Genomic DNA, 19,337 nt, shown 5'->3' with positions numbered 1-19,337 from the left:
GATACAGCAATTTTTGTGGGCCCTCGCCTACAGTGTAATCAAATGAATTTTTAGCCCACCTGCATTACAGCTGATGTTACATCCGCTGTGTTGGGCACTGCAATGGGATATTTTTGTGTATCTCCGGTGGGTTCCAGGGAGCCACCCATGCTGTAGGTGCACACGGAGTTTAACCTACATCTGTCCACTTGTAAAGAACCCCAGTCTGACTGGGGCATGCAGTGTGGGCCGAAGCCCACCTGTATTAAGCACGACATTACTACCTCAGCTGTGTTGGGCAATGCAATGGGATATTTCTATGTACCGCCGGTGGCTTCCTGGCACCCACCCATGCTGTGGGTCCACAGGGAATTATAAATGCATCTGTTTCCACTTGTAAAGAACCCCAGTCAGACTGGGGCATGCAGTGTGGGCCGAAGCCCACCTGTATTAAGCACGACATTACTACCTCAGCTGTGTTGGGCAATGCAATGGGATATTTCTATGTACCGCCGGTGGCTTCCTGGCACCCACCCATGCTGTGGGTCCACAGGGAATTATAAATGCATCTGTTTCCACTTGTAAAGAACCCCAGTCTGACTGGGGCATGCAGTGTGGGCCGAAGCCCACCTGCATTAAACATGACATTACTACCTCAGCTGTGATGGGCACTGCAATGGGATATTTTTATGTACCGCCGGTGGGTTCCAGGGAGCCACCCATGCTGTCGGTCCACAGGGACTTCACAATAGGGAGTTGTACCTGCCTGTGTCTATGAATTAAAAACCGCGGTCTGACACCTTGACAGAATGAATAGTGTGTGGCACATAGGTTCCCCATTGCTATGCCCACGTGTGCAGCTCCTGATGGCGGTGGCACAGGATTCTATTTCTCATTGCTTCTGTACAGCATTGTGGGCTATCGCCCCGCCCCTTTTAAAGAGGGTCGCTGCCTAGCCGTGCCAACCCTCTGCAGTGTGTGCCTGCGGTTCCTCCTCATGGCAGACGCACTTCTAAATAGACATGAGTGTGGCGTGGCATGAGGGCAGCTGAAGGCTGCGCAGGGACACTTTGGTGTGCGCTGTGGGGGGGAGGGGGGGCGGTTGGGCAGCATGTAAGCCAGGAGAAGTGGCAGCGGAGTGTCATGCAGGCAGTGATTGTGCTTTGTTGGAGGTAGTGTGGTGCTTAGCTAAGGTATGCATTGCTAATGAGGGCTTTTCAGAAGTAAAAGTTTTTGGGAGGGGGGGGGGCCCACTCTTGCCGCTATTGTGGCTTAATAGTGGGACCTGTGAACTTGAGATGCAGCCCAACATGTAGCCCCTCGCCTGCCCTGTCCATTGCTGTGTCGTTCCCATCACTTTCTTGAATTGCCCAGATTTTCACACATGAAAACCTTAGCGAGCATCGGCGAAATACAAAAATGCTCGGGTCGCCCATTGACTTCAATGGGGTTCGTTACTCGAAACGAACCCTCGAGCATCGCGGTAATTTCATCCCGAGTAACGAGCACCCGAGCATTTTGGTGCTCGCTCATCTCTACTCCTTACCCGAAGAGTTAGCCAACACGGCAGATCAGATCATTCAGGCGGAAAGTACTTTTGCAAAGCTTACCTGGATTCAGCAAAATTCCTACCATGGTCATCGGGGGCTTCTGTACTCACTCGCTGCATGCTCTGGCTAAAGACCTGAGACGCAGATGCAGCCTCTAAGAAGGCTCCCACAAAACTTCCGTCATTGGCTCCAGACTCTTCAGAGCCAGGCTTGACGAAATAATCTCGGAAGCGACTGGCGGTAAAAGTACCTTTCTACCCCAGAACAGATCCAAAAAACTAAAAGCCCAACAGAGAAAGAGAACCACCTTCCATTCCTTACGCCATTCCAGCTTCAGGAGTTTGTACGGGCAGTGGACGCATAACAAAAATATTTCACAGGATCAAAAGCAAGGACCCTCCTTTAAGACCAAAATATCCTGGCTTCCCCCACCTCAATTTTCCAAGCCCTCAGGTGGAAAGTCATCCGCATGAAGGACAGCCCCCACCTGATCCTTGCAGGGTGGGGGGACAGGTAATGTATCTTGTCACCACCAGCAGAATGGGTGGAGAGCTAATGATGGGCTGTATGCTGCCAGTTCATGCCCACATGCTGCTGATTGGCTGTGTGCAGCCAGGCCCTCAAAAGGCCTAGCAGCGTGTGTATTTACTTCATGCTGGGATGGAGGATTAGGGTTAGGGGTTGTTTCAGTGTTAGAGCCAGTTGGCATTAACATGGATGTATTTACAGCTAATAATAGAACCTGAACAGTGAAATGAACCCTCACCCTAACCCCCCAAGCCAAGCACACTGTCACCCAGTGCTGTCCCGGGAGTTTTCTTGCATTGTCCCCACTGCCTCCAGCCTCCACATCCCCCTCCCGTCCTCACCCACGCTCAGCCAACACTGTGCTGTCGCCAATCCCACGCTCATGCTGTGTCCCCGCTCCCCTGCAACCTTCCGCACAGCCTCCCCGTCCACCTCCCTCCCACTCTCACCCAGTGCTGTGCTGGCGCCGTGGCTCCACCACTCAAGCTGTGTTCCCTCTCCTTTGCAGCCTTCCGCACAGCCTCCCCCTCCCTCGCTCACCCACTCTCGCCCACTCTCACCCAGCGCTGTGCTGCTGCCACTGTTCCCCCGCTCCCTAAGTGTCCACTGCCGGGGATGCCGCTCTGTGGCCACTGCTCCCTCACTGTCCGCTGCCACTCCCCACTGCAGGGAGGCCGCCGATGGAGAAGAAGGTGCTGTGCCGCCGGGGAAGCTACTGGAGTGCCGGGAAATCCGCTGTTAGTAACTGCCAGGACCTTAAAGGGCGGCATGGCCGGCCTGTCAAGCAGCCTGTATCTTGTCACCACCCACACTTTCGGTGGTGAAAAGATACAAGAATACCGGGGGCTAGTTCTCCTTATTCAGGGACACGTGGCTAGCCCACGTCTATGACTCATAGGTATGGGAGATGGTCTCCTCCGGGTATGTGATAGAGTCTATGGCGTTTGCCCCGGATAATTTTTTTTTTAGATCAAAGATCACGGGGACCCCAGTGAGAACACTATCCCTTCTCCTGGCAGTTGACAACCTGTATGCTCAGGGGGCTATTGTGCACATTCCCCATTCCCAATTCTTGCAGGGGTTTACTCAAACCTGTCTGTAGTACCCAAAAAGGACAGCACTGCCAGACCAGTCCTAGATTTGAAGCACCTCAATCGTTACGTTTTGGCAAGGCATTTTCGTATAGAGTCCCTGAGGTCAGTCATCACCTCCATGGAGCAAGGTGAGTTCCTTTCGTCGATAAACAAAAAGGACGCTTATCTCCACATCCCCATACACAAGGCACATCAGAGGTTCCTCCGCTTCACAATATGGGGAAACCATTACCAGTTCATAGCTCTGCCTTTCAGTTTGGCCATGGCCCCCCGAGTGTTCACAAAGGTCCTAGTGCAAGTGATGGCCCTTTTTATGCCAGATGCATAGTCACAATCTTGTACCTGGATGACATACTGGCAAAGGCCACGACTCGATCGGACAACTTTGAAAGCCTCCCGATAGCGCTACAAACCTTGACAAGGTTTGGTTGGATTATCAACCAACACAAGTCATGTTTGTCGCCAGCGCAATGACTGGAGTTTCTGGAATTAGTCTTCAATGAAATTATTCCTGACCCAGCATCTCAAGAAGAGAGTTTGGTTCATGCTGTCTCAGAATGCAGTCTCCATACATCTCTTGATGGTCTCCTCTTTCAATGTGATCCTCTTTGCTCAATTTCATTTAAGACTTCTACAGCAGCACATTGTGTCGCAACGGAACAGATTGGTCCATGCCCTTGATCGCCAGCTATCAATGCCTCACCAACTTCAGTACTCCCTTCAGTGGTGGCTGGATCCCATGCTTCTTCCTGCCATGTCAGTGGCAAGTGTTGACCATGGATGCTAGCCTCCCTGGTTGGGGGGAGTACACTGGAGAATCTTTCTGCACAGGGGAACTGGGCCCCCCTGGAGGCCACTCTTCCAATAAATATACTGGAACTACGGCCTATCCTTCTCTCATTGCAGCACATTGCCCAACAGCTCATGGGACTACCATGACTACAGATGGACAACGTGACATCCGTAATGTATATCAATCACCGGGGCGAGTGCAAGCATTTTCAGCTGGTCCGAAGAACATCTGCCAGCAATCTCGGCAGTCTACATTCCAGGGGTGGAAAACTGGATTGTGGATTACCTCAGCAGACTTGGGAGAGGGAGAACTGCATCCCAAAGTGTTTCTAGCAGTATGTCAGGGGTGGGGATAACCGGATATAGACATGATGATGTCCAGACTCAAACACAAGTTACAACACTTCATAGCCAGATCTCAAGATCCTCTGGCACTGGACATGGGACTGAGTTTGAGTTCCTTGAAAGCCCCAGTATCCGCCCTGTTCCAGAGGCCCCTAGCCTCCAATTCAGTAATCTGTACCTTCCTACAGGGGGTCTCTCATGAAGTCCCTCCATATTGTTTGCCTACCCCTCCTTGGGACCTGAATCTTGTCTTTGACACCTTTCCGTCTCATCCCTTTAAGCCAATGAAAGAGGTACTGGTATGTTTTTTTGACTTGGAAGGTAGCCTTTTTGGTGGCAATCACATCCACTAGACGAGTTTCGGAGCTGGCGGCCTTGTCAGCGTGGTCTGATTAGTGTGGTGCCTGCAGGAGGGATATAGCTAGTAGGAGGAGTTAACACTTTCTGCTGGATGTTACCTCCTAGTGGCAGTAGCTATACCAATGGTCTTCAGTTGTGTTCCCAAATGAACGTAATGAGAAAGAGATTTTACGGTAAGTACCAAAAATCCTGTTTTTATGTGAATAGATTGGCCAGAAATGCACCAAATTTAATAAGAGACTTGCGTTTCTTAGTAAAACTGGTTAATCTTACTCCAGCACATTAATTATTAGCAAGTTTCCACCTACATTAGTTGCCTTACCAATCATTGCAAATAAATCAGAGTGATAAACTGAGCCTTCATGTTCATGTCCTTTTTTCAGTCCAGAGCGATACAAAACAGCTGAAGCAGCCAATCCAAAATAAGCTCCAAATGCGTGGATGATCATGGATGCACCAACATCTGTGGCCTGGGAGACAATAAAACAAAATGAAGTTTTCTTTAAAGGAAATATCCAGCTTTGCATATTTTAGATCACTTATCGTTTACTGATGCTGAGAGACAGAATGTAATATACTCCAGAGCTGAATTCACAGTTCTACAGTCATCAAAACTGAGATCTTCCCCAACATTTCTTGTTGCCTCAATGTCTACACAGACATTTCTCTACTAACTTGAATTTGAGGAAATGTCACCTTTACACAGTAATGTGAAAGACTTTCTGTACCATTACTGTGTAGAGGCTCAGGTCATTTAAATATTAATTGAAAAATTATGTATGAAACAGAGAATATATGGTGGGTGTTGTGCTCATAATGCAAGAACAAAAAAAGGATAGCCAGCTTATCCAATGGAAAAAATGTATGAAGACATAATTAAAATAAAATATTGAGGTCGTGTGGACCAAAAATGGCCTTAACGCACGAAAAAAAAGCTCTAAACCAACTGATGTGTTTCCGACAGTCTGAGTGACAGCTTTGAGCGATTATTTTGTATTAAGTATCTACTCAGCTACTTAAATACCAATTAAGTGTGCAAATGAAGCCTTAGCTGAATGCAGTTAATAGCCCGAGGGCTATTATCTGCGCTCAGATCCTTTGTTCTCCACGGGGAAACAATGCTATCAGCACTCCCCGTGGAGAACTACTGATAAGAGTGAACAACGTTTTGTAGGTTAGCTTGAATTTACCGATCAGCTAACAGTGCCCGAAAAGTGCACGATGGGTGCACATTTACACGCACCGATTATTGCTAAAACGATCGCCGATTAGCGATTTTTTAGCGATCATCGTCTGGTGTAAATGGGCCTTTAGTATCGCTTTCTATCTCTCCTCATACATTAAAGGGGTTGTCCCACTTCTACTTGTTTTCAGAAGAGCTCTGTACATTGCACAGTGGCCTAGGTTGGTACTGCAGGCTGAATCCTATTGAAGTGAACAGAGCTCGGCCTGCAGTACCAACCCAAGCCACTATGCAAGGTATGGAGCTGTCTGAAAATAGCTAGAAGTGGGACAACTCCTTTAAATATGCACAGATAGCATTGTCTCTCTGTCTGTAAATCATATACAGTGGGGAAAAAAAGTATTTAGTCAGATACCAATTGTACAAGTCCTCCCACTTACAAAGATGAGAGAGGCCTGTAATTGACATCATAGGTGGACCTCAACTATGAGAAACAGCATGAGAAAACACATCCAGAAAATCACATTGTCTGATTTTTAACAAATTTATTTGCAAATTATGGTGGAAAATAAGTATTTGGTCAGCTACAAACAAGCAAAACTTCTGGGTCTCACAGACCTGTAACTTTTTCTTTAAGAGGCTCCTCTGTCCTCCACTCATTACCTGTAATAATGGCACCTGTTTGAACTTGTTATCAGTATAAAAGACAACTGTCCACAACCTCAAGCAGTCACACTCCAAACTCCACTATGGTGTAGACTAGAGATGAGCGAGCACCAAAATTCTCGGGTGCTCGTTACTCGAGACGAACTTTTCGCGATGCTCGAGGGTTCGTTTCGAGTAACGAACCCCATTGAAGTCAATGGGCGACCCGAGCATTTTTGTATATCGCCGATGCTCGCTAAGGTTACCATTTGTGAAAATCTGGGCAATTCAAGAAAGTGATGGGAACGACACAGCAACGGATAGGGCAGGCGAGGGGCTACATGTTGGGCTGCATCTCAAGTTCACAGGTCCCACTATTAAGCCACAATAGCGGCAAGAGTGCCCCCCCCCCAACAACTTTTACTTCTGAAAAGCCCTCATTAGCAATGGATACCTTAGCTAAGCACCACACTACCTCCAACAAAGCGCAATCACTGCCTGCATGACACTCCGCTGCCACTTCTCCTGGGTTACATTCTGACCAACCACCCCCCCCCCCCAACGACCCAGTGTCCACAGCGCACACCAAACTGTCCCTGCCCAGCCTTCAGCTGCCCTCATGCCACGCCACCCTCATGTCTATTTATAAGTGCGTCTGCCATGAGGAGGAACTGCAGGCACACACTGCAGAGGGTTGGCACGGCTAGGCAGCGACCCTCTTTAAAAGGGGCGGGGCGATAGCCCACAATGCTGTACAGAAGCAATGAGAAATCCAATCCTGTGCCACCTCCATCTGGAGCTGCACACGTGGGCATAGCAATGGGGAACCTATGTGCCACACACTATTCATTCTGTCAAGGTGTCTGCATGCCCCAGTCAGACCGCGGTTTTTTATAAATAGTCACAGGCCGGTACAACTGGGAATCCCTAACTCCGCAATGGGAATGCCGTGTGCACCCACAGCATGGGTGGCTCCCTGGAACCCACCCGCTGTACATACATGTATCCCATTGCAGTGCCCTGGACAGCAGAGCTAACGTCAGATGAAATGCAGGTGGGCTTCGGCCCACACTCCATGCCCCAGTCAGACTGGGGTTCTTTAGAAGTGGACACATGTAGTTACAACTCCGTGTGGACCCACAGCATGGGTGGCTCCCTGGAACCCACCGACGTAACATAAAAATATCCCATTGCATTGCCCATCACAGCTGAGGTAATAATGTCATGTTTAATGCAGGTGGGCTTCGGCCCACACTGCATGCCCCAGTCAGACTGGGGTTCTTTAGAAGTGGACACAGATGCATTTACAACTCCCTGTGGACCCACAGCATGGGTGGGTGCCAGGAAGCCACCGGCGGTACATAAATATATCCCATTGCATTGCCCATCACAGCTGAGGTAATAATGTCATGTTTAATGCAGGTGGGCTTCGGCCCACACTGCATGCCCCAGTCAGACTGGGGTTCTTTAGAAGTGGACACAGATGCATTTACAACTCCCTGTGGACCCACAGCATGGGTGGCTCCCTGGAACCCACCGGCGGTACATAAAACTATCCCATTGCATTGCCCATCACAGCTGATGTTACGTCAGCTGTAATGCAGGTGGGCAAAAAATTAATTGGATTACACTGTAGGCAAGGGCCCCAAAAATTGGTGTACCAACAGTACTAATGTACCTGAGAAAAATTGCCCATGCCCAACCGAGAGGGCAGGTGAAACCCATTAATGGCTTTGGGTAATGTGGCTTAATTTGTAACTAGGCCTGGAGGCGGCCCAGTTAAAATAAAAATTGGTTCAGGTGAAAGTTTCAACGCTTTAATGAGCATTGAAACGTATAAAAATTGTTTAGAAAAATTATATGACTGAGCCTTGTGGGCCTAAGAAAAATTGCACGTTCGGCGTTATTACGTCAGGTTTCAGGAGGAGGAGCAGGAGGAGGAGGATGAATATTATACACAGATTGATGAAGCAAAAAGGTCCCCGTTTTGGATGGTGATAGAGAACGATGCTTCCATCCGCGGGTGCAGCCTACGTATTGTTTATGTATCGCTGCTGTCCGCTGGTGGAGAAGAGAAGTCTGGGGAAATCCAGGCTTTGTTCATCTTGATGAGTGTAAGCCTGTCGGCACTGTCTGTTGACAGGTGGGTACGCTTATCCGTGATGATTCCCCCAGCCACACTAAACACACTCTCTGACAAGACGCTAGCCGCAGGACAAGCAAGCACCTCCAGGGCATACAGCACGAGTTCAGGCCACGTGTCCAGCTTCAACACCCAGTAGTTGTAGGGGGCAGAGGCGTCACCGAGGACGGTCGTGCGATCGGCTACGTACTCCCTCACCATCCTTTTACAGTGCTCCCGCCAACTCAGCCTTGACTGGGGACCGGTGACACAGTCTTGCTGGGGAGCCATAAAGCTGTCAAAGGCCTTGGAGAGTGTTCCACTGCCTGCGCTGTACATGCTGCATGATCTCTGCACCTCCCCTGCTACCTGGGCCGCGGAAATGCGCCTTCGGCCACTAGCGCTGTCGGATGGGAAGTTTACCATCAGTTTGTCCGCCAGCGCTCTGTGGTATAGCATCATTCTCGAACCCCTTTCCTCTTCGGGAATGAGAGTGGAAAGGCTCTCCTTATACCGTGGGTCGAGCAGTGTGTACACCCAGTAATCCGTAGTGGCCAGAATGCGTGTAACGCGAGGGTCACGAGAAAGGCATCCTAACATGAAGTCAGCCATGTGTGCCGGGGTACCTGTACGCAACACATGGCTGATCACTTTCAGGATCCTCCTCCTCCTCCTCCTCCTCTGGCCATACACGCTGAAAGGATGACAGGCAAGCTGCATCTGTACCCTCAGCAGTGGGCCAAGCTGTCTCTTCCCCCTCCTCCTCATGCTCCTCCCCCTCCTCCTCCTCCTCCTCTGGCCATACACGCTGAAAGGATAACAGGCAAGCAGCATCTGTACCCTCAACAGTGGGCCACGCTGTCTCTTCCCCCTCCTCCTCATGCTCCTCCCCCTCCTCCTCAACGCGCTGAGATATAGACATGAGGTTGCTCTGACTATCCAGCGACATACTGTCTTCCCCCGCCTCCGTTTCTGATTGCAAAGCGTCTGCCTTTATGCTTTGCAGGGAACTTCTCAAGAGGCATAGCAGAGGAATGGTGACGCTAATGATTGCAGCATCCCCGCTCACCATCTGGGTAGACTCCTCAAAGTTTCCAAGGACCTGGCAGATGGCTGCCAACCAGGCCCACTCTTCTGTAAATAATTGAGGAGGCTGACTCCCACTGCGCCGCCCATGTTGGAGTTGGTATTCCACTATAGCTCTACGCTGCTCCTAGAGTCTGGCCAACATGTGGAGCGTAGAGTTCCACTGTGTGGGCACGTCGCACAGCAGTCGGTGCACTGGCAGATTAAACCGATGTTGCAGTGTCTGCAGGGTGGCAGCGTGCGTGTGGGATTTGCGGAAATGTGCGCAGAGCTGGCGCGCCTTTCCGAGCAGGTATGACAAGTGGGGGTAGCTTTTCAGAAAGCGCTGAACCACCAAATTAAAGACATGGGCCAGGCATGGCACGTGCGTGAGGCTGCCGAGCTGCAGAGCCGCCACCAGGTTACGGCCGTTGTCACACACGACCATGCCCGGTTGGAGGCTCAGCGGCGCAAGTCAGCGGTCGGTCTGCTCTGTCAGACCCTGCAGCAGTTCGTGGGCCGTGTGCCTCTTCTCTCCTAAGCTGAGTAGTTTCAGCACGGCCTGCTGACGCTTGCCCACCGCTGTGCTGCCACGCCGCGTGACACCGACTGCTGGCGACGTGCTGCTGCTGACACATCTTGATTGCGAGACAGAGGTGGCGTAGGAGGAGGAGGAGGGTGGTTTAGTGGAGGAAGCATACACCCCCGCAGATACCACCACCGAGCTGGGGCACGCAATTCGGGGGGTGGGTAGGACGTGAGCGGTCCCAGGCTCTGACTCTGTCCCAGCCTCCACTAAATTCACCCAATGTGCCGTCAGGGAGAAATAGTGGCCCTGCCCGCCTGTGCTTGTCCACGTGTCTGTTGTTAAGTGGACCTTGGCAGTAACCGCGTTGGTGAGGGCGCGTACAATGTTGCGGGAGACGTGGTCGTGCAGGCCTGGGACGGCACATCGGGAAAAGTAGTGGCGACTGGGAACCGAATAGTGCGGGGCCGCCGCCGCCATCATGCTTTTGAAAGCCTACGTTTCCACAAGCCTATACGGCAGCATCTCTAGGCTGATCAATTTTGCAATGTGCACGTTTAACGCTTGAGCGTGCGGGTGCGTGGCGTCGTACTTGCGCTTGCGCTCAAACAGTGGCGCTAGCGACGTCTGGACGCTACGCTGAGAGACATTGCTGGATGAGGCCGAGGACAGCGGAGGTGAGGGTGTGGGTGCAGGCCAGGAGACGGTAGTGCCTGTGTCCTCAGAGGGGGGTTGGATCTCAGTGGCAGGTTGGGGCACAGGGGGAGAGGCAGTGGTGCAAACCGGAGGCGGTGAACGGGCATCGTCCCACCTTGTGGGGTGCTTAGCCATCATATGCCTGTGCATGCTGGTGGTGGTGCCTCCCCAGCTGATCTTGGTGCGACAAAGGTTGCACACCACTGTTCGTCGGTCGTCAGGCGTCTCTGTGAAAAACTGCCACACCGTAGAGCACCTTGACCTCTGCAGGGTGGCATGGCGCGAGGGGGCGCTTTGGGAACCAGTTGGTGGATTATTCGGTCTGGCCCTGCCTCTACCCCTGGCCACCGCACTGGCTCGGCCTGTGCCCACCCCCTGACTTGGGCCTCCGCGTCCTCGCCCGCGTCCACGTCCTATAGGCCTACCCCTACCCCTCAGCATGGTGTATTACCAGTAGTGCAGAAACAGAACGCTGTAATTAAATGTGCCGCTTATTGGCCTGTGGTTGGAGGCTGACCGTTTACGGAACGCCAGGAAATAATTTGGCGCAAGCCTGCTGTAACACTTAACTGGCTGCGAATGATTTTGTAGAACTACTGCACCCAGCACACACAGACCCAGAACACTGAGCACAGTGACAGGCAGGCCAAATAATTTTTTTTCTAATATTTTTTAGAAAAGGCCCACTGCCTATATTCAATCAATAATATATGTCTTCTGTCCCTGGAGTGTGTCACAGAACTGCAGAGTGTTGCACTGTTATTAAGTGCAACAGAGCGGTGATTTCAGAGCCAGGAAATAATTTGGCGCAAGCCTGCTGTAACACTTAGCTGGCTGCGTATGATTTTGTAGAACTACTACACCCAGCACACACGGACCCAGAACACTGAGCACAGTGACAGGCAGGCCAAATAGATTTTTTCCCCAATATTTTTTAGAAAAGGCCCACTGCGTATATTCAATCAATAGTGTATGTCTTCTGTCCCTGCCTCCACACTTCTGTCCCTGGAGTATTACTGCAGGCCGCAATGCTCTGCACGGCCGATATACCAAAAAAAAAAAAAAGTGCAACACTGCAAAAAGCAGCCTCCACACTACTGCAAACGGTTAGATGTGGCCCTAAGAAGGACCGTTGGGGTTCTTGAAGCCTACAATAACTCCTAACGCTCTCCCTGCCTCCACACTTCTGTCCCTGGAGTATTACTGCAGGGCGCAATGCTCTGCACAGCCGATATACCAAAAAAAAAAAAAATGTGCAACACTGCAAAAAGCAGCCTCCACACTACTGCACACGGTTAGATGTGGCCCTAAGAAGGACCGTTGGGGTTCTTGAAGCCTACACTAACTCCTAACACTCTCCCTACAGCAGCTCCAGCACGATAGCACTGTCCCTCAGCTATGTCACAACGCATCTGAGGCGAGCCGCGGGAGAGGCCGATTTTTATACTCGGGTGACACCTGATCTCGCCAGCCACTCACTGCAGGGGGGTGGTATAGGGCTTGAACGTCGCAGGGGGAAGTTGTAATGCCTTCCCTGTCTTTCAATTGGCCAGAAAAGCGTGCTAACGTCTCAGAGATGAAAGTGAAAGTAACCCGAACATCGCGTGGTGCTCGTTACGAGTAACGAGCATCTCAAACACGCTAATACTCGAACGAGTATCAAGCTCGGACGAGTACGTTCGCTCATCTCTAGTGAAGACCAAAGAGCTGTCGAAGGACACCAGAAACAAAATTATAGCCCTGCACCAGACTGGGAAGACTGAATCTGCAATAGGCAAGCAGCTTGGTGTTAAGAAATCAACTGTGGGAGCAATAATTAGAGAATGGAAGAGGTACAAGACCACTGATCTCCCTCGATCTGGGGCTCCATGCAAGATCTCATCCTGTGGGGTCAAAATGATCACAGGAATGGTGAGCAAAAATCCCAGAACCACACAGGGGAACCTAGTGAATGACCTGCCGAGAGCTGGGACGAACGTAACAAAGGCTACCATCAGTAGCACACTACGCCGCCAGGGACTCAGATCCTGCAGTGCTAAACATGTCCTTCTGCTTAAGCCAGTACATGTCTGGGGCCGACTGAAGTTTGCTAGAAAGCATTTGGGTGATCCAGTAGAGTATTGGGAGAATGTCATATGGTCAGATGAAACCAAAGTAGAACTGTTTGGCAGAAACACAACTCGTCGTGTTTGGAGGAGAAAGAACGCTGAGTTGCATCCAAAGAGCACCATACCTACTGTGAAGCATGGGGGTGGCAACATCATGCTTTGGGGCTGTTTCTCTGCAAAGGGACTAGGACGACTGATCCGTATACATGAAAGAATGAATGGGGCCATGTATCTTGAGATTTTGAGTGCAAACCTCCTTCTATCAGCAAGGGCACTGAAGATGAAACGTGGCTGGGTCTTTCAGCATGACAATGATCCCAAACACACCGCCAGGGCAACGAAGGAGTGGCTTCGTAAGAAGCATTTCAAGGTCCTGGAGTGGCCTAGCCAGTCTCCAGATCTCAACCCTATAGAAAACCTTTGGAGGGAGTTGAAAGTCTGTGTTGCCAAGCAACAGCCCCAAAACATCACTGCTCTTGAGGAGATCTGCATGGAGGAATGGGCCAACATACCAGCAGCAGTGTGTGCCAACCTTGTGAGGACTTACAAAAAACGTTTGGCCTCTGTCATTGCCAATAAAGGATATATAACAAAGTATTGAGATGAACTTTTGTTATTGACCTAATACTTATTTTCCACCATAATTTGCAAATAAATTCGTTAAAAATCATACAATGTGATTTTCTGGATGTGTTTTCTCATGTTGTCTCTCATAGTGGAGATCTACCTGTGATGTCAATTACAGGCCTCTCTCATCGTTTTAAGTTGGAGAACTTGTACAATGGGTATCTGACTAAATCCTTTTTTTCCCCCACTGTATGAAGGGGTACCCAAAAGAAACATGAATCTTCTTTTGGTAGGCAGGGGTGTCACTAGTAGAGGCTTCTATTGCTAGCTGAATGAAAGCCTTCTGTATGGATACACCAGCAGCATTGTTGGGGAAGGTTGCGTTCAGCTCCAGTAACTTTTTTTTTTTCAATTTTTTTTCTGTTTTTGACCTATTTCGTGATGGCTGATTCATGCAAACAACGTGCAGCTGGGAAATTTTGTTTCCTTTTTTACTGCTCAAAGCACTCATAAAAACAAAAAAAAAGTTGCACGGAGTAAGATTGGGCAAATACAGAGCGTGAAGCAAAAGTGTCATGCTGTTTTTCATCACAAATTGCTTAGAACTCTGTTACAGGTGCCTTGTCATGATGGAAGAACCAGTCACCTGTTAAGCAATTAGATGAAAAACAGAATGACACCCTTACCCTCCGTTTTCACCCAATTTTGATCTGTGCGACTTTTTGTTACAAGTGCTTTGAAGAGTAGAAAACAAAATTTCACAGCTCCAATTGATCGCATGAATCAGCCATAACGAAATAGGTCAAAAACAGAAAAAAAATGAAAATAAAAAGTTACTGGAGCTGAACGCAACCTTCCCCCACAATGCTGACTGGCATACCGGCTCAGAAGGGATCCACAGGCATCCTAGCAGTAAGATCCTGAACTAGTGATTTCGTCCACCAGAAAAAGAGTAAGCAAGGATATTACTGCCTTCCCATATTTCTCTAATTGATGTAGGCACATATAGTACTACCTCCTTGTCTCTCTCTGTCAGTTATTTAGGCACAGATAGTATTACCATCCTATCTGTAAACCATATATACACAGCCAGTATTGCCTTCCTCTCTCTTTCTGAAAGTGATTTACAGGAAGCAAGAATATTACTTTTCTTTCCTTCTTTCTCTGTAATAGATGCAGGCACAGATAGTACTGCCTCCCTGTCTGATCCTGACAGCTATTTAGACACAGATAGTACTGCCTGCCTCTCCATGTCAGTTATTAGGCAAAGATAGATGTCTGGTCAATCCTACAGCAAACTAGCATTTGTTGCACATGACTAGGTTTGGTGAACTAGGAAGTCAAAGGAAGCCATCCAACCTGCGGCCCTTCCACAATTGACATTGCGGAAAGGTCGGGGGACCCATGTCATTGCCTAGCGACAGCGCAGGAAAGATAAATATTTGAAAAATTAAATCTGTACTGTTCATGTCTAATGGCGAACCAGCCGGACCATCCGCAGTACAGAGGAGACAAGAAATGACAGGTACACGCCGACTCGGCACGAGGTCGGATTCCGCTGTGGGATTTCAAATCCGGAATCCGACCCATTTATGAGCAGCCGACCTAATGCTAACAGGAACTTGGTTGTCTCTGGAAGATCTCAGGAAGACATGAATCAAAGAACTGAAGAGAGCGATATACGGGACCATTTATGTAATATTTGATGGTGCACATGAAGTATTATAGACGTAAACACTTATATAAACTTCCCCTTTAAAAGGTGTAAGTATTACAAAGCTATAATGTGCAGGATTGTACCATGTGCTGCATATGTATGAACATGACACTTACCTCGAGGATGGACCCCACAATATGTTCATTACATGCAAATACGGCTATCTCAAAGATAGCCATGATAAGCATTTGCACTGGACTCGTTTTTCCCAGCACGGCTCCAAAAGAAATTAATACAGTCGCAGTACTGAAGTCGGCATTTATCATGCTAGAAAATAAAAGGACAAAAAGCAAAAGGATAAAATAATAATATACAAGGGCTAAAACTAAAACCAGCTGTGGCAAAACTCCAACCCTCCGCATGCACTGACAACCTATCAATTCAGGCTATGCTGAAAGTTATAGTTAAGCAACAGTTTCAGAGTCGGACATTTAGGGAACTCTGATGTAATACTGTACATGACCACTAGAGTGATATCTGCTCCTTGTTGCCAGTTCTGTTTCCTTCCTACTAGAGAGGGTTCTGAGGAATGGAATCCAGGAGCGAACCTTTGAAAAGTCTAGTGAGGCCAGTTTGATGAACTTCTGCAAAAAGTTTGGTCCGTCTGAATTATTTTGAACCGAACCAGAAGTTCACCAAAATTCTTTAAACTGGTATAGAACACTGCATAAGAGCCATAAAAGTCCTTTATAACACTATGGGAGTGTTCTACATGGCTTTTATGGCTCTTAGACAGTGTTATACACCAACAGTCAGGACTAGTGTTGACTGAACTGAACCAGTAGGTTCTTTGCTAAAAGCTCGGTTCAGGTTCATGCCAAACTGAACTTATAGCAAGGCTTGACCCAAAACACTCTTCTAATGGTTCGATTCGCTCAATACTTCAACATATTAGGGTATTCTTCATTGCAGCCCCTTCACACAACTCTGTGGTGGTCCAAGCTCATGAACTCCAGCAATGAGATCTTCAGATATATTTCTATGATATATTAGAAAATCATTTTTTGTTGCATTTCCCCTTTAAGATCCACAGTTTGGCACTTTATCTTCATTCTTTCAGATTCTGTGTTGTGTCTTATGAGCTAGCCTGTACTATAGCAGGAATTAGAGCTTACTCAAATGTGCATCGGTGTCTCATGTATTACGTGCATATTTTTCACGCACATAAAATACACAGCAAATGCACTTGTAAATGTGTATTTGCTATGTATGTTGACTTCCCATAGCTTATATTGGTGCATATTACGCTTGTAATACACACCAAAATAGGGCATGCTGTGTTTTTTTTCACACACATAATAGGCACGTGAAAAAAAACGCGTGTGAGCGGTCCAATAGGAAACAATGGGCTTTTAGCACATCATATTACATGCATTAAAATTACACACATAATATGCGGGTGACATGGGCCTGTGCAAGCAAGCTCTTTACCCTACTGTCATTGTGCTAGACCAGGGGTGTCAAACTAATTTTCACTGCAGACCACATCAGCATTATGGTTGCCTTCAAAGGTTCGAACTTTATAAATGCAATTACTTAATATACTGTTAGATAACCTGAGACACAGCATCACCGTCCTCATCGACTGATCATGCTCTCAAAATAACAACAAACACATGGAGTGTATACTTTTTATCTAGGTTGCTGATAAAGTAGTTCAAATTGTTCCACCAGAGATGTTTATGGTGCCACTTGGTCGGTCAGTGAAAGACCAAAATGTCCTATAGCACTAGGTTAGATAATAACCAGCGCCTTCCACCTTTTTAACACTGCGTTTCCTACCTTGGAGGGTGGCTAGGGTGCCGGCCAGGGCTGTCAGACCTGTGAGTTGTGGAGCAGTGGGGAGTGCTGGAGCTCAGAATCCAAGATAGCACCAGCTCCCTGTTCTCGTCCCACCTTCCGGCGAAAAATGGATAGCCATTCCTTCTACGTCCTTGCGGGCCTCACAAAATGACGTGGCGGACCAGATTTGGCCAGCGGGCCTAGATTTTGACAGATGTGCTAGAGCATTTTGGCAGTAGCACTGAGCTAATGAGTAAGTACCACCATCGCTAGACACATTGGATGGACCTGTTACTCCTTCTTATAATAAAAGTGACTCCAGATGACGGTGAATAGATATTATTTATTTGTATAGTGGTCTTGGTTAGTTTTCAGAGTAAACAGTTTAAGTAAGGCCACCTGCCGAACGGACTTGCATTATGGAATACATGGTCGACATCCGCACACAGATCTGCAGCAAATACCGGGAAATCTCTTCTTCCTGCACACTCGCGGAAACCAATTGCGATTTCTGTGATTGGCGGAAAAATCACAGCATACCCTATTTTTGTGCAGTGTCTGCATGGACAGCTTCCATTGAAGTCAATGGAAGCCGTCCAACCACCGTCATCTGTAATTGACATTGCGGGTTGGTTGTGGGTAGCCACGTCCCCGCCTAGCTGCATTGCGGAAAAAAGAAACATGTCTTACGGTGGGTCACCACAGCCACCCGCAGTATGGACAAAGAAGAGAAAAGTCTGTTACGTGGGGTCGCCGGCTGGGCACAGGGTCAGATTGTCACTGCGGCCTGACGCGGAATCCGACCCGTTCATGTGCAGGCAGCCTAAAGGTGGTTTCACATCTGCGTTGGGGATTCCATTTTCCTATTCTGTTTAGGGAGCAGGAAAGGGGAATCCTTTGGGTCCCTCTTAAGACAGAACCAAACAGTGCCGAATGAACCCCATTGACTATAATGGGGGCAGTATTGCTTCCGCTCAGAAGCCCGACATTTTACCATAAGAAAAAGCACTGCATGTGAGAGAGAACCAATCCCTGCTGTTAACCCTTAACATCAATATAGACTGCAGCACGTAAGTGTTTCACATAGGGAGATCTCTGTGACTATGTAGTAGCAGAGGGTCAATGGGTATACCACGATAGAAAGCTATCCTGTATCAACAGAATAGGTGATATTCTTGTCATCAGTAGGAGTTGGACTGCTGGGACCCTTGCTGGTTCTGAGAATGGGATTTCAAAGGTCCCTGTATTAATGGAGAGCTGATCATGCATGCTCAGTTACACACTGCCTCTCCATTCACTTCTATAGAGGAGCACCGGAGATTGCCGACCACTGGAACTCCGCTACGTCCAGCTGTCCCACTGAATTGAATGGAGCTGCAACGCATATGTGCAACCACAGCTCCATTCATGCCTCGGGCTCAGTGGGGGTCTCAGCAGTCAAAACCCTCCCAATCAGATAGGGGTTTCTCTATGCACATCACTATAACACAAATTACCTTTTGATGCCAATTTCTATCTTCCCCCCGTGTAAGTGCCACAATCCTTGCATTAACGTTCCCCACTGTAGACCAAAAGCTGCAATAAGTAAGTTGATGCCGACGCTGCTGAATCCATATCTTTTCAAAAAGGTCATCAAGAACCCGAAACCCACGAAGATCATGACGTGCACATCCTGAAAAACTGCGGAGAGAAAGCAGATGCCATCATACAGCACATACATTCCCACTCACCCACCTTATCGAACTAACAGTATGCTCTACATTCTACCCATTTTATGATCATAGACAATTAAGAAATGTTTAGCATTTCGGGTCTTTGTTTTTGAAAGGATATCCAAGTGCCTAAAGGGTGTACCAGGCTTCACAGTAGAGCACAAAGATGGCTACTGAACTAGGAACATTTTAGTGAGATGATGTCAGCACTATAAAAGAACAATTTCTTGCTGCATCACAGGAAAAGGTGCTTGGACTGGTGGTGTGCGTAGGAGGTGTTGGAGAACTGAAGGGGCAACAGTCTGCAGAGACCACCCGAGCTGCAAGGCAGACGTCCAGGTTGCTGCTGCAGGAGGTGCTGTCCATAGTGCCGTCTGCTTCTTCGGAGATGAAAGATTGTGAGAAGAGAGACTTCCTCTCCTTCCATGTTCGGCCCCTGATCGTCTGGCGCTTTAGGCAATCTTCTCTACCCTTGGTCATCAGGGTTGCTTTTGTGGCCTCCTCCTGCGCTGCCCCCAAGCCTCGGGACAGTGCTGCTCTTGTAAGCAATAGCTTCCGCAATTTCA

General features: G+C 48.5%; 1 protein-coding gene across 1 annotated transcript in view; it reads right to left on the bottom strand.

Moving 5' to 3' along the window:
* Positions 1-19,337, bottom strand: part of RHAG (Rh associated glycoprotein) — a 93,564-nt gene that overhangs the window by 35,572 nt on the left and 38,655 nt on the right. Inside the window, exons 2-4 of the mRNA XM_066595394.1 lie at positions 18,556-18,739; positions 15,394-15,544; positions 4,971-5,118 (exon numbers count right to left, since the gene is read on the bottom strand). Coding sequence (XP_066451491.1) covers positions 4,971-5,118; positions 15,394-15,544; positions 18,556-18,739 — 483 coding nt within the window. The remainder of the gene's footprint in view (positions 1-4,970; positions 5,119-15,393; positions 15,545-18,555; positions 18,740-19,337) is intronic.

Source organism: Eleutherodactylus coqui, chromosome 1 (assembly GCF_035609145.1).
Source record: "Eleutherodactylus coqui strain aEleCoq1 chromosome 1, aEleCoq1.hap1, whole genome shotgun sequence".
Lineage (NCBI taxonomy): Eukaryota > Metazoa > Chordata > Amphibia > Anura > Eleutherodactylidae > Eleutherodactylus > Eleutherodactylus coqui.
Note: the sequence above shows the minus strand (reverse complement) of the source record. Positions and strands in the feature narration are given on the sequence as shown.